Here is an 18591-nt window from a genome sequence, read left to right on the forward strand (position 1 = left end):
TTTAGAAATAGCCTTCTGAGTCCCATCCCCACCACACCCCTAGTGGACATTAATTAATCTCACCTGTTTCATTGTTGAAGCAGGTTTTGTGAAACTTCCCCATGTAGAACTCCAGCCCAATGATAGCAAACATCACAATGGCAAAGAAGAGTAGGAGCCCGATCTGCAGGAGAGGTACCATTGCCTTCATGATGGACTTGAGAACAACCTGCAAACCTGAACAAGAAGCAGAAAGCAATGTTAGCTATTCGGGGATATTTAGAAGGAGAACAGAGATTGGAACTAGGGGAGTTGATCTATTTACAGGCTGTGACATTTTAAAATATTTCCACTCTTAAGTTTCATCCACACTCTTTCCACATTAATCTACATTTTTAAAAAATGACAACATGAATATGTGTGTTTAAATATGTAATTAATAGCAGTGTGGACTAGCCACAAGATCCGGTTCATATCTGTCACTTCAGAGAGCAGCCTGATCGTACAAGTCACTCTTTAGTCTGTCCAATTTAAGCTATATTTCCACCATTCATTATTATGAGAATAAAAAAAGATTTTGACAGAAGGAGGTGAAATTTGCAGGTGTAACAACCCTTCCAGAAGGCCAAACTACAGCCATAGACATCCGGAATTTGAGGGCTGGGGTCAAGTGGATTTTTAATTTAAAAAAAAAAAATATTGGGGGAAATTTGATGAAATTTGCAGCCATGGTCGCATGAACCCCACCAATCCTCAGAAGGGCAATTGCAGTGGTTCTCTCTCAAAGACAGCCTGTAAAATTTGGGGATGGGGACAATAGGAATCACTTAACCTCTCCTAGTGTTTTGGGGCAATCAGTCTGAAAAATGCTGACATGTGAGCTAGGTTGCCCCCGGGAAGCAAACCTGTCAAACTGCAGCCAAATATGTCCAAACACAGTTTTTTGTGCTGGAAGTCTTGAGAAGTCTTGAGAACTGATTTGAGTGAGGGGAGACATAACTAATATTTTTTTCATAAAATGAAATGGAATTATCATCCACCAGCCCTAAACTAAGGGATTAGGGATAACACTATGCTCTAAGCCAGTCTTTCACAACTTTTGGTTCCTGACCACCAGCCATTCTGGCTAGGAATTTTGGGAGCTGTAGTCCAGCAACATCTGGGCCCAAAGTTGAAAAAGGCTGCACAAGTAAATGCAAACTGGAGCTGAAAACAAGATATGACGTTCTACTAAGAACAGACCCATTAAAATGAATGGGTCACAGTTAATTATGTCCATCAATTTCAGTAAGTCTACTCTGAGCAGGAATAACATCTGGTGTAACCCATAACAATTAATGTAGATATTGGGGCACAAGGGGTTGTTGTCAACGGAAAGCAATTGGAAAGGCTGACACGGAGCCCAAACAGACCACCACTCTTCAAACTTTCCTGCTTTGGAGTGGCAGAGCTTGGAAAAGAGCTATGAGCCAGCAAGTGAAACTACTTTCATCTGCTGCTGAAGTGCTGTGATTGGAGATCCCTGGTAAAATATTTCCCTCTTGATTAAAAGCTATATGTGTCCATCAAAACAAACTACCCCCACCCCTTAACTCCCCACTTGAGCTGCACCAGAGCATTTCCACTACAGGAACTTGGTTTTGCTTTTAACTGCAGCAACAACAAAAATGTCTACAGAAATTTTATTTGGTGAACAAGTCGACAGAGGCTTCAGAGGGATTGCCACACCAACTCAGGAGGCCTTGTAAACATTCCAGTCTGAGTTGGGCAAGTAAAAAACTAAAAGATGAAACACCTGAGGTGTCTTGTTTCAACCAGATGCCTCAGATATCATGTAGATCTGTTGCACTCCTCTAGCATTTAATGATGTATCTTATTACAAATGTACGAATTTTTTAATGCATTTTATCCTAAAATATGCAGTTTAAACACAACCTTGTTATACTTTTTTCAGCTGAAAACTGTATCACATAATTGAGAGAAGTGCAAATTCTTAGGGGTGTATGCACTGTATACACATAATCCATACACAAGTCCAGATATATCTGATTCAGAATTCACAGAATCAAATTCCATAAGCACCCCTGATTTGTAGCTAGGAAATAATACAGGGACTCAGACGTAAGCATCGTTAAGTTGCTGTGGTTTTAATTCAAAGAACATCGCATTACAATAGGACCCACTGAATCTCTGGCTCAGATTTTAATTCAGCTCATGCATAGGCAGGGAGACAAGGGTTTGGGAGGGGGCTGGATCCATCACACCCCTAAGAGCAGGTGTTACCTAAAGTGACAGGCAGTGGCTTTTTCTGGATTCACACAGGGGTCTGTTTTAACCTAGGTCCTTTTGCATAAATACCCTTGCTGGATCAGGCCAAAGGCCCAACTAGTCCAGCATCCTCGTCTCACAGTAGCCAACCAGATGCCCCATTGGGAAGCCCACAAAAAGGACCTGAGCAGAATAGAACTCTGTCTACTGGTGATTTCCAACAACTGGTATTCAGAGGCATCCTGCCTCCATCAGTGAAGGTAGAACAGCCTTTTCGTCAATGGAAAAGCATCTTCTCTAGTACTGAGTAACACCCTCCCCTGTAAAAACAGAGCAAGGCTTCAAAACACACCAGGAGCCAGGGAACGGCTCAAGGCAAATACATCTGATGTGAAGCATAAAGCTGCCACAGGGACAAAAGAAATTGAGGCTCCCTTCCCATCCTCTGAGCACGCAACTAGTTCTGCAGACCACAATCCCTATTTCCCCACTAATCAACAATTATATGATGATCAGCAATTTAAGAGGGGGGAACATGGGCTAAGTCAAGGTCAGAGGCCCCTTTTTTTCAGCCCAAAGGCCACATTCCCTTTTAGGCAGCCTTCTGGGGGGAGGGTTGTCACATGACAGTGGTGGGTGGGGTCAAAGGCAAAAGTAGGTGGAGCAAAGATAAATTCCACACATTCAAGATAGAGTCATTAATAGAGCCCAAGGATACATCTCAGTCAAGCCAAAAAATTAAAATAAAGGAGGAAGCAAAGCAAGGGTGGTGAGGATTCTGGCTTTAGAAAAGAGGGTGTGGCCCAGGGGAGTTCTGAGGGCCAGAGAGAGACGGGTCTGGAGGCCATATTGAGTTCCAGGACTAAGGTCCTGATATCTGCAATAAGTTATGTTTGCTCCTCCCCATTTCATTGGTTGCCTATCCCTTTTGCTTGCCTATCCCTTGTACAGAACCATCGCTAGACACACAAAGAGGACACACAAACCTGCAGAGCTGTCACTCAACTCCCATGCCCTTCACCAAACAAAAAAGACACTTTAAATTAAAGCACAGGAGATAAGAGATGAAGCCAAGGAGACGGCAGAGTCAGATAATTTTATGCAGACATTGCAGAATGAAACAAAGCTGCCTTCACAGCCAGCGGATAGGAGCTCCTTGGCTGCAAGGACCCCATTCGCGTGCCAGGAAACATTGATGAGACGCTCAGGCTATAAAAACTCCAGGCACAGGCTTGAAATCCATAGGAACAATTTAGTACTGAGCAAACTCTTTTCAACTTGACTTAAGCCATCATACATTTAAAGCACTGTGATACCACTTTAAACAATCATGGCTCCCCCAAAGCATGCTGGGAGGTGTAAATTGTTAAGGGTGCTAAGAGTTAGGAACACACACACCCCCTTCCGCTCATAGAGCTACAATTCCCAGAGTTCTCTGTGAAGAGGGATCAACTGTTAAACTACTGTGGGAATTGTAGGTCTGTGTGGAGGATAGGGGTCTCCAACAACTCTCAGCACCCTCAACAAGCTACTGCTCCCATAATTATTTGGTATCATATTGATGGAAGTTGCAGTTCAGCAATGTCTGGAGAGCCAGACATAAGCCCCAGCAAGCAAAGCTGATGGCTTGGGATGATGGGAGTTGTAGTTCAGCAGCATCTGGAGGACTAAAGATTCCCTAGCTCTTGGAAAAGTCAGGGCTGAGAAACCCTTAACCTGGTGGGGGGCCAGAGGCAAAAGTAAGACATGGAAGTCATATTGTACTCACTTGGGATTCCTGATACAAGCTTCAGCGGCCTCAGTACTCGGACAGCTCTCAACGTCCGCAAGTCAAACTGAGCCCCAGCAGTAGCCAGAATCCTAATGGGAGAAGGAGAGAGAATGGAAGAAATTGTGTTAAGATGAGAGTTTTCAGGGCTCTGAATAAAAGCCCTAAACCACTGGAGCCGACTGGCTCACTAAGGCTGTGTGCACAAAGCAGTTTATTCTGTCTTCCTGATGTTTCCCTAACTGTTAATTTCTGCTTCCACACAATGCAAAAGCCACCTTCAGAACTCTAGTGGAATATAATGGAAGTTCAGCACTCATTTCCACGTTAATCGTTTCCAGGAAAAAAATCCACTGGCAACCCCATAAACCCCAAAAGATTATGGGAGTAAAGTGACAAACCAAGCCTTATGAGGAGTGGTTGAAGGAGCCGGGTATGTTTAGCCTGGAAACGAGGAGACTGAGAGGAGATGTGATAGCCATCTTCCAATGTCTCAAGGACTTTCACATGGAAGATGGAGCATGTGTGTTTTATCCTGCTCTGGAGGGTAGGACTCAAACCAATGGATTCAATTACAAGAAAAGAGATTCCAACTAAACATCAGGAAATACTTTCCAACAGAAAGAGCTGGCTCAAGTTTTAATTCAGCTCATGCGTAGGTGGGGAAACAAGGGTTTGGGAGAAGTCTGGACTGATCAAACTCTTGAGAGCAAGTATTGCCTAAACTGACTGGCAGTGGCTTTCTGTTCTTACCTAGGAGTTTTTGCATAAATACCCTTGCTGGTCAGGCTATGATTCTATGAAAATGTGGGGTGGTGAGATGGCATACAGTTTTTTCCTGCTGTTTTCATGGGGGAATCATGGGGGAACAGAAGGGTGAGGGAATAGCAACATTTCCCAGTGACATTGGTTGTTGCATCACAAATCCCGCCCCCTGCCCCACATGTGAATGAAATTGAAAGCAACATTCCACTATTTCAGTCAAAAAGCCAGAATTCCTTAATGCAACAGACACTGCAGTGTGAAGGGAGGGTTAGAAAACAGGACAAAAGCACTAGCAGGAAAACTAATGCAATATTCCTTATATGTATAAACACCTTACGCCAGGCCCCAGTTTTGGAACCTTTGCTCATCCATCATTTCAGAGGCAGCCTGGTATCACTTTGGTGAGGCCAAAGACTGCTCCTCAGTCCCCAACTAATAATTGTTCTGCACTACTGAAGACTCTACGTCAGGGGTAGGAAAACTGGTTGCCCACCACTAAAGGCCTGATTCCAGCATTATGCAGAATGAACCTATTGATAGGATGATATCTGCCCTCTCCAGAAGAACGCAGTGATTGGTTGGGTATGTAAGTGGTGAGCAATCTCTTAGGTTAAGGTTACCAGATGTCCCCGTTTCCCAGGGACAGTCGCCATATTTACAAATCAGTCCCCATACAAAATCCATTGAAGTTGAAAAGTGTCCCCAGGTTCATTGAAAAAAATCTGGTAACCTTACCTTAGGTGTCCCGGTCACAAGCTATATAGGGCTTTGCTCACCAATATCAACACCTTGCTCACCAACATCAGTAGCTAATTAGAAACCAGTGCAAGTATTTCAGCAGCAGTATAAAAAGATGCCAATATTCCTCCCCATGTTCATGCATGTTTCTGTGTGTGTGTGTTTCTCAAATATATGACTTGTAGAGGCCAAAAGAGGAGAGTTGAACTCCGCAGAACGAAAATTCCAGAACTTTTTAACCAAAAAGGCAGAAAGTGGTGGGAAGGGAAACCGTGATGTACCCAGGAGGGGCCAGAAAATAGGGATAGTTCCTGGTAAATATAGACCAGGGTCACCAACCCAATGCCCAAGGAGACAGCGGCACCCATGAAGTCTTCCAGTGGTGCTCCTAGGAAAAAAGGAGGAGCCAATTGTGTGCAGGGCCAGAAGTAAAAATGGGCAGGTCAATAAATGTAAATGTTATCTTTGCACTATAAGATTTCTACGCACGTACACATCCCACTCTACCCACCATCCAGGCAAGGAAGAAACTTTATCAGAGTTCAAGGACACATCCCACCCGGCGAAAACACACAAGGATGATGTGAAGCAGGGCTGGTAAAGCTGGGAATCTGTGTGTCTGGGGGAAGTTCCGAGGGCCACATTTGGCCCACAGGCCTGAAGTTCCTAACCCCTACTTTTGAACTTGAATAGAAGAGGTAGGTGTGAGCAGCCAAGCCCCTTGCAGCGTGACACCCATCCCCAGCCGAGATGCTCAGTGTTTAGTTTTCCACTGGGATCAAATGTACACCATAAATGGAAGCAATTATATTTAGCGGGGGTGGGGAGGAACCTGGAGAGAATGAATAGGAAAGCGTGAGCTGCCAAAACACGAGCCCAAGCCACTGAAAGTCATTTGAACCAGTAACGATCACACTCTGACAGACATCTCATTCTGAGATCCTCACGCCAGCTCACTTGCTCACTTTCCTCCCTGCTTTTAATTGCTCATTTATAAAACATCGGTTGCCTGGCAGAAGCAAACACTTCACTGGAAAAGTTAATCATCAGATATTCTCACCAATGACAGAATTGGTCTCTGGTGGCTTTTGAGATGAAGTTGTGCTGTTCTCTGCCAGGGACCCAAACTTAGGAGCCAGTGAAGGAGGCTGATCAGCTCTCAAAGTTTAGATTTAACAGACACAACTACAGAGATGCAAGAGCCAAATGGGGAAGGGCCATAGTTCAGTGGGAGAGCATCTGCTTGGCATGCGGAAAGTCTCAGGGGCCAGGAGAAAGACTTGTCTGAAAACCTGGGAAACTGTTGCTATTAAATGTGAGCAATATTAAGCTGGATAGACCAATGGTTTGATACAGTATGAAGCATCTTACTATGTTTGAGGGACCATAGCTAATGGTAGAGCATGTGCCTTGCATGCAGAAGGTCCCTGATGTCTTCAGGTAGGGCTGGGAGGGTATACTTTCTGAAACCCTGGAGAACAGCTGCCAACCAATATGGACAATGCAGACAATGCTGAGCAAGAGGAGCCAATGGGTCTGACTCAGTATAAGCCAGATTCTTATGTTCCTGGAAACATGTTCGCAGCCAGATGTCACAGCTACAAAGTCCAACTTTCCATCTTCAGGCTACAAGGCTGTGAACTTGGTGGAAGAATCAGACAGCATGAGGAAATATGGTCATTGTGGTCCTCATTGCCTTAGCAGCCCTAATCCAGGAGGGGGCCATTCTGTCAACACCTCTCTAGTCTGAAGAGGTCTCATTGCCATCTTCCAAGGACTTCAGTTGAGAAGCTCCAATGGAACAATTGTTTTCCCCTATATGGTGGGAGCCTATGGCTGCTGAATTAGGCAGTGCCCCTTCTCCCCCTGGGGGGCAGAGCTGCAGTCTTATTTAATGCTCGGTTGCTCATCCTGGGGTTATCTGTTGCTGAAGCACCGTTCTAAAGTGTCTCAACATGGAGCTGTCCATCCTGAATGCTACACCCTGTCTTGACCAGAACACTCCATTAGAGCCATCACCTGGAACAGAATATTGGCTTCCTTGCAGCTTGAAGTGGGGAGCTACTCAGTACACCAGAAAATGATGAAGTCAGCCCTGAATAATATTGGCCAGTGTCCATACCAGTGCCTCCTAAGTCACCTGTGGATTGTCTCAGTAAATATTCCCTTAAAAGTTCACAATCCATGAGAGACACTCTGTTCTTCATGCTCAGATCCAGTGTGCATTAGCTCATTGGAAACAGGAGCTCTCTACTGTCCACACTGACTGGTAGCAACACTCTAGGGTTTCAGACTGGGGGCAGTTCCTGTTCTTTCTGGGGGTGTTGGAGATGGAAGCCAGGGTCTCCTGCATGCAAAGCAAGTGCTCAGCCACTGATTGGAAAAATGAGAAACTGATAGAAACAACAATGAAAGGACAATATATCCATAAAAAGGTAAAGGGACCCCTGACCATTAGGTCCAGTCATAACCGACTCTGGGGTTGCGGCACTCATCTCGCTTTATTGGCTGAGGGAGGCAGTGTACAGCTTCCGGGTCATGTGACCAGCATGACTAAGCCGCTTCTGGCGAACCAGAGCAGCACACAGAAACACCATTTACCTTCCTGCCAGAGCGGTACCTATTTATCTATTTGCACCCTGGCGTGCTTTTGAACTGCTAGGTTGGCAGGAGCAGGGACCGAGCAACGGGAGCTCACCCCGTCATGGGGATTCGAACTGCTGACCTTCTGATCGGCAAGTCCTAGGCTCTGTGGTTTAACCCACAGCGCCACCCGTGTCCCAATCTATCCATACTTTATGGTAAAGAGCACACAACTTAAATGCAATTTTGGTGCTTTTTTAAAAGTGCAGAATGGATCTAGAAACATAGGGAGCTGCCTTATACCAAGTCCTACCACTGGGGTATTGAAATCAATATTGCCTACACTGACTGGAAGTTGATCTCTGGGGTTTCAGAAAGGGGACATTCCCAGCCCCCAGCCCAGAGATGCTGGAGATCTTCTGCATGCAAAGAAAATGCTCTGCCAGTAACCTTCACCCCCCCTCCCCCTGCAGAAAAAGAATAGTGCAAAGCAGGAAGTTGCCTTAAACCAAATCAGCTCTTTGGACCATCTATCTCAGTATTGCCTACACTGATCTGCAGCAATACTCCTGGATTTCAGAATGGGGAAATTCCCAGCCCTGCCTGGAAAACCTGGGGGCTGAATTAGGCACCTCTGCCTACAAAGCAAATGCTCTACCACTAAGCCCTTCCCAAACGAGAATGCATGCAATAACTGACAAGGAACAGGAATTGGCTGATCTGCCATTAGCCTCATCCACCCCACCTTTAAATGAAATGAGAGTAAGCACTTCTCTCTTTTTTTGGAAAACATTTTGCAGATTATTACCGAGAGCTAATGCCATTACTCCTGCCAGACTGCATAACAAGAGGCAGCTCCTTTACAGCTAGCTCTCACTGGGATGCCGCTCTGAACTCCTTCGCAGGAAAAATAATGCCAGTCCCCAAGGGAGAAGGGAGCAGTAATTAACCAAAAGGGCTTCTGCTAACTCGGTAAAATTCGAGCGCTGCCTTTCATTCGAGCATGCTTCCTTCTCCCCTACCCACTCCCAGTGATCCCATTGGAGCCTCTCTTTCAAGAAGCAAACATAGCTAGAGAACATACACGAACATACACACACACACACACACACACACACACCCCAGATGAAGAAGCATGGAAGAGATCAAAGGAGCCAAATGACAAGAATGCTTGGAGGGGAGCAAATGTAAGAAAGAACTAACCACTAAGAAGCCACTGAGGATTAAACAAGAAGACAACTAGGGAATGGAAAGGGTGGGAATCCAAAGCCTGTGCCAGCATCTGGAATACTTGGATAGTGCCATGGCCCCAATGCCATAGCAGGGCCCACTGCTGAAACAAACTCCTACCTGGCTTAAAGAAAAGAATATATCTAGGGCCCTGGGAAAGACACCATTGGGTCCAGGTGAAGCAGGGGGGGGGGGGTTCCCATAGACAAAGCAGACAGGTCAGGTTCAGGCTTCCCAGAAGGGTTTCCACTTGCTTGCCCAGTCCAAAACACAATCCCATTTGCTAGGCACAGGGGGAATGCAGCTTGTTGGATCAACGTTTTAGCTTGCCCAGCCTTGCCTGCCACCTGAGCTGTCCTCTGTCCTTGGCCTACTTTTATGACGCACCAATACGAGGAATAAAGATTTAGATATTCAGTTCTGCAACCTGAGTTGATTCCTTCGTGCAGTAAAAGCCAAGATACATAGCCTGCTGAGCACTTGGATCAAGCTGCCACTTCATTTTATTTATCTTTATTGCATTTGGGTCTGCGAATCAAGCCTTACAAGGAACAGCTGAAGGAGTTGGATATGTTTAGCCTGGGCAAGATAAGACTTGATACGACAGCTATCTTCAAATATCTTAAGGTCTGCTGTCACATGGAAGATGGAGCAAGATGGAGCTGCTCAAGAGAGTAGGACCTGAACGAATGGATTCAAATGAGGAGGGGAAAGGAGATTCCCACTAAACATTAGGAAGAATTATCTGTCAGTAAGAGGCTCGGCAGTGGAACAGACTATTTCCAAGGTGTGCACTGGAGGGGCTCTTTTTCCAGTGCCCTCTCAAGGCTGGAGCGGTACCTATTTATCTACTTGCACTTTGGCGTGCTTTCGAACTGCTAGGTTGGCAGGAGCTGGGACCAAGCAACGGGAGCTCACCCCGTTGCGGGGATTCAAACCACCTCCCTTCTGATTGGCAAGTCCTAGACTCTGTGGTTTAACCCACAGCGCCACTATTCTTCCATGGTCAGACCACACCTGTAATAACTGTGTCCAATTATGGGCTCAGCAATTTAAGAAGGATGTTGACAAGCTGAAACATGTGCCGAGGAGGGCAACCAAGATGATCAAGGGTCTCGAAACCAAGCCTTATGAGGAACAGTTGAAGGAGCAGGGTATATTTAGCCTGGAAAAGAAGACACTGAGAGGAGATATGATAGCCATCTTCAAATATCATAGGGTTATCACATGAAATATGGAGCAAGCTTGTTTTCTCCTGCTCTTGAGGGTAGACCTGAACCAATGACTTCAAGAAAGGGGATTCCAGCTAAAGATCAGGAAGAACTTTCTGACAGTAAGAGCTGTTTAACAGTGGAATGGTCTCCCTTAGGAAGTGGTGGGCTCTCCTTCCTTGGAAGTTTTTAAGCAGAGGTTGGATGGATGCTTTAGCTGAGATTCCTGCATTGCAGGGGGTTGGACTGGTGACCCTTGGGTCCCTTCCAACTCTACAAGTCTATGATTCTACTGCCTCCAACCATAGAGGCAGAACATAGTCATCATGGTAGCCTTCTCCTTCATGAATTTGTCTGGTTCCATTTGAAAAGCCATCCAAGATGGCAGTCATCCCTGCCTGATGTAAGACCAAATTCCAAAAATTCACAATGCCACTGTATATCTCTCCTGATTTCCCACCATTTAACTCTTAGGTTCTAGTACTCTAGAAAGGGAGAAAACCCTTTCTCAGTACTCTACAGCCTGCATAATTCTATAAATATCGACTAAGCCCCCCTTTTTCCAGGCTGGATGGAACTCTGGATAGTACCCAGCAGTATCTTGTGTTTTACTATTCTGCATCATCTGCTTGAATTACTTTGGTTTCTGATAATTAAGCTCCCTGGATAGCTCAGTTGGTTGGAGTATGGTGCTGCTAACACCTAGGTTGCATGTTTGATCCCCGCATGGGACAGGTGTATATTCCTGCATCGCAGGGGGTTGGGCCAGAGGATCCGCAGGGTGCCTTCCAACTCTATAATTCTATGATTTCAACATTCACTGCCCATGCACCTTCAGATGCTGACTTTATTGCAGGAGTGGGCAGCCTTTGGCCCTCCAGATGTTGCTAAGCCACAATCTGTCCCCAGATGAGCTGACCCAGACCCTGTGATCATCGTCTGAGGCCCTTCCTCATGCACTCCCTCCATGAGAGGTCTGGAGGGTGACAACACAAGAACAGGTGTTTTCTGTGGTGGCTCCCCATTTGTGGGATGTTCTCCCCTGGGCAGCCTTGGCTGGTGCCTTCATTACATATCTTTAGGTGCCAGGTAAAAACATTCCTCTATAATCAGGTGTTGAGATGATTAAACATTCCATGGCCTTTTAACTGTGTTTGTGTGAAGGGCTTATTGGTTCATTCTTGTTCTTGATTTATAATGTATTTTGTGTTTTCATTTTGTATTTTTATGTTGTGAACTGCCCTATGATCTACAGATGAAGGGTGGTATACAACTGAATTAACAACAACAACAACAACAACTCCTATCATTCCTGGCAATTGGGAATTGTAGTCCAACAACATGTAAAGAGCCAAACTAAATATTAGCTTTATTATATATTTGACTAACTAAATATAAACTTTTTTAAAGTTTTTTTTAATTATTATTATTATTACATCTTAAGGCAGCCCTGTTCAGGGAAGTTTTTCATCTGTGATATTTTACTGTATTTTTTCTTTCTATGGAAGCCGCCCAGAGTGGCTGGGGAAACCCAGCCAGATGGGTGGGGTACAAATAATAAATTATTATTATTATTTAAAAAGTGTTTCTTAATTTCAACATCTGTGTTCTAAATCACTTCCAGACTCATCACTTCCCTTGGTTGTAGACTCTCAATGAACAAAGATTCTCTTAGGGTTTGGTAGCCTAGAGTGTTTTCAAAACTTTAACAGGCCAATACCCCAATTGACTGAGCTACAGTAAAAGCCCTTTACACTCTCAGATTCAGTTTCTTATTTCCAAAAATTGCTTCAGTCAGGCAAAATTACCTCTTGGTGGGTGACTGAAGGTTTTAGAGACAGCCTGCATTCTAATTTACCAGTTGCTTTAGTTTGTGCAAATTGACATAGGAAGATGAATACCAATTTGCAGCAAAGCTACTTCAGCAAATGTATTGTAGCCATCCTGAATGGGCTCCACAGAGAGCTGTGCTGAAAAAACTCTACCTCATTCTGTGTTCATTTCCACATTGAAAAGCACCACCAATTTTCTACACTTGTGGCAAACTTATTTGTATTCTTGCACATTCAGCACTGTTCTTCACAATGCCATTTTCCCTACTTCTTCTCTGCCCTAACTCTATTCAGCTTCATTTGCCCAAAGACTCTTTCAGTCTGGTTGTCTGCATTTACCCACAAGGTTTTCTACACCCACAATGCCACAATGCAACACAATATCAATAGTAGGATTTAACATTTGCATAGCCTTTTCAAAGATCCAAAGTACAAGCATTCATCCAAGGTTGTGGAACCAAATGGTGGGCAGAGCCAGGGGCAAAAGTGAGTGGAGCAATTAAGACACCTTTTAACTTTGTACACTGGACTACTTTCTACTATATGGCCACCTCTATCATCTACCCAAGAAGCACTATCGGAGTTTGAGGACACATTCCAGCTAAGTAAAAAACACTCTGGAGAATATCTAAAGACAAGAACAGACAAAAAAGCGATTTTGACGTTCATGGACGCCGAAAAAGCTTTCGATAATATATCCTAGAGCTATATGAAAAAAACCATAGAAATTATAGGTTTGGGGAAGACTTTCAGTACAGTTGTACTTCGGGTTAAGAACTTAATTTGTTCCAGAGGTCCGTTCTTAACCTGAAACTGTTCTTAACCTGAGGTACCACTTTAGCTAATGGGGCCTCCTGCTGCTGCCATGCTGCCACCGCACGATTTCTGTTTTCATTCTGAAGCAAAGTTCTTAACCCGAGGTACTATTTCTGGGTTAGCGGAGTCTGTAACCTGAAGCATCTGTAACCTGAAGCATATGTAACCCAAGGTACTACTGTACTGGCATAGAGACACTATGTCAAAATCAGAGAGCGAAATTGATTATAAATAATGAAATAACAGAAGGTTTTAAAATAATGAAAGGAACTAGGCAAGGTTGCCCACTGTCACCTCTATTGTTTATTATGGTGGTAGAATCACTGGCAATCGCAATAAGAAAGACCCAGAAATAAAAGGAATAGTACTGGATAGCAAATCTTACAGAATAAAGGCCTTCGTGGATGATCTTATAATAACTACCGAAAACTCAGCAGAAAGTTTACCAAAAATTTATGAATTTGGGAAGGTGGCGGGATTTAAAATAAATATAAATAAAACCAAACTGTTGGCAAAAAAATATGGAAGCACAAGAGAAAGAAGAATTGCAAATAATTTCGGGTCTGACAATAGTTAACAAGGTCAAATACTTGGGAATCTGGCTCACAATTAAAAACAGTAATTTATTCAGTGATAATGATACAAAGATACGGAAGGAAATGAAAAAGGATTTAGAAATATGGAACAGGCTGAACCTGTCGCTTTGGGGGAGAGTATCCACAGTAAAAATGAATGTGCCCCCAAAGATGATGTTCATGTTTCACATGATCCCGGTGATAGGGGGGATGGGATGCTTCAAGACATGGCAGAAAGACTTATCGAGGTTTATCTGACAATGCAAAACCTAGAATTAAACACAAATTATTAATAGCCAGTAAGGACAGAGGAGGATTTGCACTGCCAGACCTGAAACTTTATTACGAATCGGCCTGCTTATGCTGGCTAGAAGAATGGATGACATTGCAGAACTCAGATTTACTAAGGTTTAAATAATCGCTTTGGGTGGCGTGCCTACCTGGGATGTGAAAAAGTTAAAATTCATAGAGGCTTCCTGAATCATATAAGGAAGCCACTATATAAGATATATGAGAAGTATAAAGATTTATTGGAAGAAACAAAAACAAAAAAACCTGGTGGCTATTCCCTCTGCCATTGCAGTGAAAAGAAAAAATATGGAAACAAACTAGGCCACCTAGAAGAAGAAGATAATCAATTGAAAGTGAAAAAATTCAAAGAAATCAGACATAACCTAACAGACTGGCTACAATGTTACCAATTAAATGAGGGTTTTTTAGACAGACAGGAAAAAAAGTTTTGCAACAGAAGAATCAAAATTAGATAAAGAATTAATACAAAATAAGAGTAATATGCAGAATGTACAAGCTGCTTTTAGAGTGGGAGGTGAAAGAGGAAGAGACGAAAGAAGTAATGATTAAGTGGGCAAAAAAAATTGGTAAGAATATCCACTTGTCAGCATGGGGAAAATTATGGAATAAAGAATGGAAAATTATGGCCTGTTATACACTAAAGGAAAATTTCTTGAAGATGTTATATATGTGGTATATAACTCCCAGCAAACTGACCTCCAAGGAATGCACTGTCCTCTGCTGCTACTATGTTGGCTTCTGATGGTCCCATTGCTGCCTCTAAAGTGGCCTCTTTGCAAACAAAAGGCACTGCTGGTCTCTTCCCACCCTTGTTCCTGATTGTTATTCCCCACTTGTTCCTGGTGTAAATCTTGCCTCGCCCCAGGCCAGGAGTAAGTGCCATATTGTGGTTTATCTCAGGTGCCAAAATATCTTGGACCCATCCTGTTCTTGGATGTTCTTGGATCGATTTTTGAAGGGCCCCCATGGCTTGGATGCAGAGCTTATATCTGCCAGGAGCTGTGCATTCAGTATTGTAGGCCTGATTCTATGGTACTCCTTTCTGGCTGAGATCAAACAGGCCCCCTCCCTGTTGAGCTATAAAGACTTGGTGAAGACCACCACCACAACCATCATCATCATTTCTGGCATTTTAAGTAAATTTTCGGATTTATGGTTAATTTTAACTGATTTTATCTCAATTATATGTTTTGTAATTTTTCACTTAGGGTGGTATTCTGTGTTAGTTCTACTCAGAGTAGACACACTGAAATCAATGGGCAAGGCTAACCCATTGCCTAGCATGTTCATATGCCCATTGAAGACTTTTGTTGTTTAGGAAGGCTTTCTCTGAGGTATTACCTAATCATTTATGGAAAATTAATTTGATATCTGATTAAATCATTTCACCTTATTTAGAGCTTGCACAGACAGGGTTTTTTTTACAGATTTATAAATTGCTTGCTTATAATAAAACCTCAAAGCAGTTTGCAAAATAGAATAAAACCATAAAACCATCAGTTTAAAAAAGAACAACAACTTTAAACGTTTTTTTAAAATCTTAATCAATGATAAGCTAAAAGGCAGATTAAAACACATGTCAACATTCTGCCTGTCTAGAGAGGCTTGGTAAAACTTTTGCAGACTCCAAAAAGAGCACAATGAAGGTGTTTGCCTGTTGTTGAGAGGCTGAGAGTTCCACAATAAAAGAACAAGCTCTTACCAATGCAGAACGTGTGGCACTTGTAAGAGTGTGAGTTCCACAGAGAGAAGGAAGTCGAGTGGGCATATAGGGTGTAAGGTGATCTCTTGTTCTAGAGTGTGTTGAATTGATTTTATTGTTCTTAGAGCTTCTCTTCTTTATCTGTTTTTATCATGTACGCTGCTTCATTGCCTCTATGATGTGAGGTGAGGCGGCCTATGAATTTGTTTAACAACGTCTTCAGTTCATTAATGATTCATTGTCATGAAGAATTAAAAAAAAATGCAAACTGATGTGGAAATGTGGAGCATTTAAGATTAGAATAATGAGAAATGGAGATAAACTGAGATTGGCAGATTCACCCACCCCTAATCATGAACATCAGTTGCTTCCCAGCTCCACCTACCAATCTTTCCAGATGAAGTACAGCGGTACCTCAGGTTACATACGCTTCAGGTTACATACGCTTCAGGTTACAGACTCTGCTATCCCAGAAATAGTGCTTCAGGTTAAGTACTTTGCTTCAGGGTGAGAACAGAAATCGTGCTCCGGCGGCAGCAGGAGGCCCCATTAGCTAAAGTGGTGCTTCAGGTTAAGTAAAGTTTCAGGTTAAGTACGGACCTCCGGAACGAATTAAGTACTTAACCTGTATGCCATCTGCATGCACCCTTTCCATTTTCCTTAAAAAGTGAGCTAGCAAGCCATGGCTATGTTACAGTTAAATACCTGCTGTTGGTGCATCCCAGGAAAGCAAAAAGCAGACATTCAAATTTGCTTTCTCAATGGGAACTGTTGAGAGATCTGCCCGTGAAGAGATCTGCCCATTCTGTAGATTTTAACACACAACTACTGCTGAACCTGTTCTCAGAGGATGGCATTTGTTCTGCAGCAAAACTGTGATGACCAACAGAATCACTGAAGCAGGCAAGCCCACATGTTTGCTACAGTATTTTGTATTCCGTTCCCCCAAGATCAGAGATCAAAAACGTACAACAACCATTCATCTCACTCTGATGTGGTGGAATGGGGTGGGGGGAGTCTTCCACCCAACACGTTTCCTTCAGCATAAAGAAACTCTGCAGAAGTATAAAGAAACGTACTGGAAACGTAGTTTTGCGCAATTAATGTGAATTAAGATGCTCTGTTGCTCTACTGCAACAAACCCACTTTTAAAAAGAAGCTGATGTATTTGTGGTGAGGAAAATGATGGGGAAACGCACTGAAAAGTGTGGGGTGAACAAAATGACTAATGGGAAGACACAGAACCACCATGCAAGCAAATTGGGTTAATTCAGCTTTCTGCCATGTAAGGTCCACACACAAACAAATCAGAACAAATGCTTAATAAAGGACAAGCACAGTCCAATTGCTATGTAAATTTCACATAAGCAAATTCTGGTAGAAAACAATTTCAAGAGTCCACACTCACAAGTGCTCAAGCATGTGCAGCAAGGGTTTTCAAACATTTTAGGCCCTGGGGGACTTTTCTCCCTCCACCCCCAAGTTCGCCTCCCACAGGCGCAGAAAGATAAAGTGTGCACTCACACACTTCACTTTTTGAAGTGCCAAAAGTTAAATTAGGTAAAATTAATCATGAGTCTTGAAATGTATATAAAGCTGAAAAGTGTTTGAGGAAAGAGCATCACTCTTCCCACTTCCTCCTTCAGTTCTGTGTACTCATCACTGCATGACCAAGGGAGGCAGTGGATGGAGATAGTTCAGAGGCCCATCCAGTGCCATATGAATATCTTAAGGGTACCACTGCGCCTACAGACATCCTGATATGTGTGTGGTGTATTCACTAGGTATCAGCCAGCAAAAACTATTTGAGCAAGCATCTGCCAGCCATTCATTCCCATGCATATTTTAACTCAATTTATGCCTCTCTAAACATAAGGTAAAGGGACCCCTGACCATTAGGTCCAGTCGTGGACGACTCTGGGGTTGCGGCGCTCATCTCGCTTTATTGGCCGAGGGAGCTGGCATACAGCTTCCATGTCATGTGGCCAGCATGATTAAGCCGCTTCTGGCAAACCAGAGCAGCGCACGGAAACACTGTTTGCCTTCCCACCGAAGTGGTACCTATTTATGTACTTGCACTTTGAGGTGCTTTCGAATTGCTAGGTTGGCAGGAGAAGGGACCAAACAACGGGAGCACACCCCATTGTGGGGATTCGAACCGCCGACCTTCTGATCGGCAAGTCCTAGGCTCTGTGGTTTAACCCACAGCGCTACCCATGTCCCTCTTTAAACATAGTCCATCCCAAACTATACAGGCTTGTTTAATGCATTTTGGTGCAATCTGAAGGATAATTATATTCCAATCCATATATCAGACAATACACAAACAATGTCACTTTGCTAAAAAAAAATGCAGGCCACACAAAATATACTGGGGTAAGAACAGGGACCATCAGAGGCCCCTTGGTGCAGGTAGGATCAAACATGGAGCTGGTCCTGGAGAGAGGAGATCCAAGCAAGCAGACAGCAGTGGGGAAGTAACAGTGAGCAAACCAATAATACTTTTTAGCCGATGGCATTCGCTTCCTGAAAAACCATTAAGCCATCTCTCCCACCCAGCTGAAGGTCCAGTGATAGCAATGTAATCACCAGTGCTATCCTTGGCAAAATAGAAGAAAAAGAAAGAAAGCATCCCAAAAACATCCTTCACCAAACCAGTGCCCTCCCAATGTTTCGGGTGACAAATTCCCATTGTGGCTGGCTTGGGGGCAGTGATGGGACATGTAGGCTTGATGAAGGGTGCCAGAAAGTTTTGCTTCATTTGTTTATTCACTTGTGTGGGTTTTGGTGGTTACTTCTGCTTTAAGCACGG

At 43.6% G+C, this 18591-nt stretch overlaps 2 protein-coding genes across 11 annotated transcripts in view; one reads left to right on the plus strand and one right to left on the minus strand.

Moving 5' to 3' along the window:
• The window catches only part of SLC31A2 (solute carrier family 31 member 2), a 526804-nt gene that overhangs the window by 491771 nt on the left and 16442 nt on the right, over positions 1–18591 (plus strand). The gene's annotated exons all lie outside the window — the stretch shown is intronic.
• The window catches only part of CACNA1B (calcium voltage-gated channel subunit alpha1 B), a 323575-nt gene that overhangs the window by 207092 nt on the left and 97892 nt on the right, over positions 1–18591 (minus strand). For all 10 annotated transcript variants that reach the window (XM_083422809.1, XM_083422808.1, XM_083422807.1 and 7 more), the window contains exons 4-5: positions 4016–4107; positions 64–216 (exon numbers count right to left, since the gene is read on the minus strand). In XM_083422809.1, the coding sequence (XP_083278935.1) occupies positions 64–216; positions 4016–4107 (245 nt within the window). The remainder of the gene's footprint in view (positions 1–63; positions 217–4015; positions 4108–18591) is intronic.

Source organism: Podarcis tiliguerta (assembly GCF_965153285.1).
Source record: "Podarcis tiliguerta genome assembly, chromosome: Z".
NCBI lineage: Eukaryota > Metazoa > Chordata > Lepidosauria > Squamata > Lacertidae > Podarcis > Podarcis tiliguerta.